General features: G+C 74.3%; 1 protein-coding gene across 1 annotated transcript; it reads left to right on the top strand.

The window, feature by feature from the left end:
• The first annotated feature begins 934 nt into the window (after nt 1-934).
• Nucleotides 935-5,598, top strand: LOC123357100 (voltage-dependent L-type calcium channel subunit alpha-1F-like). The gene is made up of 7 exons (XM_045000413.1): nt 935-1,119; nt 1,251-1,483; nt 2,166-2,294; nt 2,664-2,830; nt 3,241-3,353; nt 4,128-4,430; nt 4,985-5,598. The coding sequence occupies exons 1-7, from the start codon at nt 1,033-1,035 to the stop codon at nt 5,246-5,248; spliced, it is 1,296 nt and encodes a 431-aa protein (XP_044856348.1). The 5' UTR covers nt 935-1,032; the 3' UTR covers nt 5,249-5,598.
• The last annotated feature ends 414 nt before the right edge of the window (nt 5,599-6,012 follow it).

Raw genomic sequence — 6,012 nt, forward strand, 5'->3', positions numbered from 1 at the left:
CGGGGGCGGGGGGAGGGGACACCGGGCTGACAGGGGGGACACCGGGCCGGCCGGGGACAGGGGGAGGGGACACCGGGCCGGCCGGGGACAGGGGGAGGGGACACCGGGCCGGCCGGGGGGGGGGGAGGGGACACCGGGTCCGGCCGGGGGGTGGGGGGAGGGGACACCGGGCCGGCCGGGGGCGGGGGGAGGGGACACCGGGCCGGCCGGGGGGCGGGGGGGGGCCACCGGGCCGGCCGGGGGGGGGGGGGCGGGGACCCCGGGCCGGCGGGGGGGGGGGGGGGGACACCGGGCCGGCCGGGGGGGGGGGGACGGGACACCGGGCCGGCCGGGGGCGGGGGGAGGGGGACACCGGGCTGACAGGGGCGACACCGGGCCGGCCGGGGGCGGGGGGGGGACACCGGGCTGACAGGGGGGACACCGGGCCGGCCGGGGTGGGGGGAGGGGACACCGGGCCGGCCGGGGGCGGGGGGCGGGGACACCGGGCCGGCCGGGGGGGGGGGGAGGGGGACACCGGGCCGGCCGGGGGCGGGCGGGGGGGGACACCGGGCCGGCCGGGGGCGGGGGGAGGGGACACCGGGCCGGCCGGGGGCGGGCGGGGGGGGACACCGGGCCGGCCGGGGGCGGGGGGAGGGGACACCGGGCCGGGTGGGGGGGGACACCGGGCCGGCCGGGGCCGGGGGGGAGGGGACACCGGGCCGGCCGGGGTGGGGGGAGGGGACCCCGGGCCGGCCGGGGTGGGGGGGGGGGACACCGGGCCGGCCGGGGGCGGGGGGAGGGGACACCGGGCCGGCCGGGGGCGGGGGGAGGGGACACCGGGCCGGCCGGGGGCGGGGCACACCGGGCCGGTGGGGGGGGACACCGGGCCGGCCGGGGGCGGGGGGGGACACCGGGCCGGCCGGGGGGGGGGGAGGGGACACCGGGCCGGCCGGGGGCGGGGGGAGGGGACACCGGGCCGGCCGGGGGGGCTGCCCCACGGTTCAGGTCTCCCCCCAGGCCGGGCTGCAGACCCTGCAGGACCTGGGCCCCGAGATGCGCCGGGCGCTGTCCTGCGACCTGGAGGAGGGCGAGGAGGCGGCCGGGGACACCCTGTGTGAGGAGGAGCAGCTGACATGCCAGGTGAGACCCCCCCCGCCCCCTCCCCAGCACCCGCTGCCCCTCCCGCCACGGCTCCCGGTACCACCCACTACCCCCCGGGTGTCCCCCAAGTGCCCCACCCCCAGTTAACCCCTCCCCCCGTGTCACCACAGACCCCAGAGGCACTGCTCGGCAGCGCCCCCGACCACCGCCCCACGGCGCCCGTCTCCGCCCCGGCCGAGGGGGGTGGGGAGCCCCTGGCCAACGGGCTGCTGGACCCCCGGCGCCCCTCTTCCGCCAGTCTGGCCAGGACCCCCAACCACCCCCCCAGCTACGAGGAGAACGAGAGGGGGCAGGAGGAACTGCCCGAGCTACCCCACATCCCCAGCAGGCGCCGCATGAGCAGGTACCGGACGCCGGGGTTCTCCCCCGGCTCTGGGGGAGGAGGGGGGCCGGGGGGCTCCTGGGTTCTCCCCCGGCTCTGGGGGAGGAGGGGGGCTTGGGGGGCTCCTGGGTTCTCCCCCGGCTCCGGGAGGGGAGTGGGGGCTTGTGGGTTAGAGCGGGGGGGAGGGCTGGGAGCTAGGACTCCTGGGTTCTCTCCCCGGCTCTGGGAGGGCAGTGGAGGCTGGTGGTTAGAGCAGGGGGGGCTCGGAGCCAGGATTCCTGGGTTCTCTCCCCAGTTCTGGGAGGGGCTGGGAGCCAGGACTCCTGGGTTCTCTCCCCAGCTCTGGGAGGGGAGTGGGGGCTGGTGGTTAGAGCAGGGGGGGCTCGGAGCCAGGATTCCTGGGTTCTCTCCCCAGTTCTGGGAGGGCAGTGGGGGCTGGTGGTTAGAGCAGGGGGGCTCGGAGCCAGGACTCCTGGGTTCTCTCCCTGGATCTGGGAGGGCAGTGGGGGCTGGTGGTTAGAGCGTGGGGGGGGGGGCTGGGAGCCAGGACTCCTGGGTTCTCTCCCCAGTTCTGGGAGGGGCTGGGAGCCAGGACTCCTGGATTCTCTCCCTGGCTCTGGGAGGGGAGTGGGGGCTGGTGGTTAGAGCAGGGGGGGCTCGGAGCCAGGACTCCTGGGTTCCCAGTGTCTGTGTGTCTGTCCAGGCGGAGCTCCGACGGGAGCTGTATCCCCCCGACGGTGCATGAGGAGCCCGCCCCAGCCGAGGAGACGGCGGGGCAGCAAGGCTACAATAGCCGGGAGGACGACTCGGAGAGCCTGGCTTCTCAGGACAGGTGGGGCGCTGAGATGCAGCCACCTCTGGGGCAGGGCGGCTGGGGAACAGCCACACATAACGCCTCACGGGCAGGGCTCCCGCACACTGGGATTGAGCTTGGACGCCTGGGTTCCCACCCTGACTCTTGCGGGTTGGAGCTGGAGTGGGGCTTGGGTTTACCCCACCTCCTAGCAACCGGGGAGCACCCCCCACATTGCCCCACAGGGGAGCTGGGCGGGGGGCGGTGCTGACTGAGGTGTTTTCCGTCTCTCTCTCCTTCTGTCCATCTGACACTTTTGTCTTCCCTTCCTTCATTGTGTGACCCCGTGGGGTTCGGCCCCGGATGCCGGGGTTCCCCCTTCCTCCTTTCCTTCCTGCTCCGGTGCAGGCAGCCGTGTCTGGGGGACGCCCGGCTCTACCGGCGCCGCTGGGATGATGGCGGCTATGGGGGGTCCCTGCCGCTGCCCCATCGCCGCCTCTCCAACGCCCACCCGGCCGGGGGACCGGGGGGCCGCCTGGCCAAGCGCCGACGCCTCCTGCCCCCCACGCCCGCAGGTAGGGGGCTGGGGGCCAGGGCTAGCGAGGGGGAGGGGAGGGGCCACAGGGTGGGCTAGGGAGTGGTTGGGGAGGGGCAAACAGCTGGAAGTGGTGCTGGGGGCGGGGCAAGGGACAAAGATCTGGCGGTGGGCGGGGCTAGGGGAGGGGCTGGAAGGTGTGAGGGGCGGGGCTAGGGGTGTGGGCGGGGCTAGGGGCGGGGACGAAAGGAACATTGAGGCCGGGCAAGGGGCGGGGCTAGGGTGGGCAAGGGAGGGGAGATTTGAGGATGGGGCAAGGTGGGAGGGGTGGGGCTGGGGGACAAGGCAGAGGGGGAGGGACAGGGGGTGGGGCTTGATGGGAAGGGGCGGGGCCTGGGCTGAGGCCATGTGAGCGCTGGGGAGTAAGGCCCCCCCCGTTGGCCCCCCCAGGCCGGAAGCCGCCCTTCCTCATGCAGTGTTTGCAGCGGCAGGGCAGCTGTGAGGACATGCCCATCCCGGGCACCTACCACCAGAACGCCCCGGACCGGCGCCACCACCCCCAGGTACCTGCACCTGGGGCCGCCTCTCGCACGGCCATTCGCACGAGGCGGCACGCCCGGGGTCTCTGACGGGACGATCGTGCGGGGTGGCAGAGCCGGTGCAGAGCTCTCTCTCTCGTTCACGGTGCCCTGGCTGGGGACCGGGACCGGCTCGGCTCTAGGCACCGGCAAATCAAGCACAATTCCAGGGGGCAGCACTCCGGGCAGTTGTGCTCTGCCTCTCGGAGCTTGGGGCGGCCTGGCTGGGGACGGGCACCTAGCGCCCGCTGGGGGGTGGGCGCCTCCTTTGGTGCCACGGGGCGTCTCCCAGCCTGTGTCCATAACAGCCAGAGGGCAGACGCTCTGCACGTGGAGCTGAGCCACGGGGCTGTGTGCGTGCGATGGTGCGACGGGGTGTGTGCGCATGTGATGGTGCGCGGGGTATGTGTGCATGCGATGGTGCAGCATGGGGTATGTGCATGCTGAAGTGCAATGGGGGCTCTGTGCGTGCAATGGTGCAATAGGGACTTGTGCATGTGATGGTGCAACAGAGGGCATGTGCATGCGATGGTGCGATGGGGCATGTGATGGTGCAAAGGGGGCTGAGTGCCCATGACGGTGTGATGGGGGGCCCTGTGCATGTGATGGTGTGACTGGGTGTGTGTGCGTGCGATGGTGGATGGGGGGCGTGTGCGTGCAATGGTGCAACGGGACGTGATGGTACGACTGGGGGTGTGTGCGTGCGATGGGGGGCGTGTGCTCCCCCCACAGCCCCCCTCACCCCGCTCTCCCCCCCAGGGCTACGGCAGCGCCGCCTCCTGGCACAGCACCAGCCGCCCCCCGGGGGACTCCTCGCAGGCCTGGGCTGCGCCCCCCAAGCGGGGCCGGCTGCTCTACGCCCCACTGCTGCTGGTGGAGGAGGGGGGGCTGACGGTCAGGGGCTGGGGGGAGAAGAGCAGCAGCCGCAGCCTCCCGCCCCCCTCCCGCACCCGCTGGGGGGCCCACGAGCCGGACCTGCCCTGGCCCCCCTACGCCCATCTCCACGTGCCCAGTCCCAGCTACCACGACCAGCGGGGCAGCGCTGACAGCCTGGTGGAAGCCGTGAGTCGGGGGGCCGGCTGGCTGGGGGGGGCAGGGAATGGAGCAGGGGCACGTCCCCTCCGGGGGCCCCGGCTGGCTGGGGGGGCAGGGAATGGGGTACGGGGCCCGTCCCCTCCGGGGGGCAGGGAATGGGGTACGGGGCCCGTCCCCTCTGGGGGCCCCGGCTGGCTGGGGGGGCCGGGAATGGGGTATGGGGCCCGTCCCCTCCGGGGGCCCCGGCTGGCTGGGGGGGGCCGGGAATGGGGTACGGGGCCCGTCCCCTCCGGGGGGCAGGGAATGGGGTACGGGGCCCGTCCCCTCCGGGGGCCCCGGCTGGCTCTGGGGGGGCCGGGAATGGGGTACGGTGCCCGTCCCCTCCGGGGGGCTGGGAATGGGGTATGGGGCCCGTCCCCTCCGGGGGCCCCGGCTGGCTCTGGGGGGGCCGGGAATGGGGTACGGGGCCCGTCCCCTCCGGGGGGCTGGGAATGGGGTACGGGGCCCGTCCCCTCCGGGGGCGCTGGCTGGCTGGGGGGCCGGGCGGGCGCCTCCGTCTCTCTGACCCCCCGTCCCCCCAGGTGCTGATCTCGGAGGGCCTGGGGCTCTACGCCCGGGACCCCAAGTTCGTGGCCTTTGCCAAGCGGGAGATCGCCGACGCCTGTCACATGACCATCGCCGAGATGGAGAGCGCCGCCTCCGACCTGCTGAGCCGCGGGCGGGGCGCTGGGGGGCCCCTGGGCAGCGACGGGGAGGGGGCCCCCCTGTACAGCGACGAGGAGCCGTTCCGCTCGCGGGCCGAGGACGAGCTGGCCGACGAGATGGTCTGTGTGGCCTCGTATTGACCGGGGCGGGGGGCGCGAGGACCCCCCCGAGGGGACCCCCAGGACTCAGAGATACAGCTGGACCCGCCCCCAAGGGCAGGGAGCCTCCCGGGGGAGCCCCCCGGGGGTGCAGCTGGGGGCAGTGGGGGGGCAGGAGAAGACAGATGAGGGGGCTCCCCCCCAAAGGCAGCCCCCTCATTGGCCGAGGCAGGCTCCTGCCCTGGGGGGGGGGGCTGTGCCAGCAGCCCCGCCTCCTTTGCTGAAGCCACGCCCCCACCCAATGGGGAGCCCCCTAGGGTCGGGGCGGGGGGCGGAGCTGGGACAGTTCAATAAAGTCTCTTTGGAAGAAGTGAGGTCTGGGGTCTCCTGTTGGGGGGGGGGGTGTCGCAGGGACCCCCCAGCACAGGATATTTGGGTGGGGGAATCGCCTAGAGGAACAGGACTGTGGCCGCATCCACCCCAATGGGAGCCCCCCACTCCCAAGGAGAGAACCCAGGAGTCCGGCTCCCAGCCCCCCCTGCTCTAGCCACCGGACCCCACTCCCCTCCCAGAGCCAGGGAGAGAACACAGGAGTCCGACTCCCAGCCCCCCCTGCTCTAACCACCAGCCCCCACTCCCCTCCCAGAGCCGGAGAGAGAACCCAGGCGTCCTGGCTCCCAGCCTCCCCTGCTCTAACCACTAAACCCCACCCCCTCCCAGAGCCGGAGAGAGAACCCAGGAGTCCAGCTCCCAGCCCCCCCTGCTCTAGCCACCACACCCCACTCGCCTCCCAGAGCTGGGGACAG

This window comes from Mauremys mutica, unplaced genomic scaffold (genome assembly GCF_020497125.1).
Source record: "Mauremys mutica isolate MM-2020 ecotype Southern unplaced genomic scaffold, ASM2049712v1 000298F_np12_obj, whole genome shotgun sequence".
Lineage (NCBI taxonomy): Eukaryota > Metazoa > Chordata > Testudines > Geoemydidae > Mauremys > Mauremys mutica.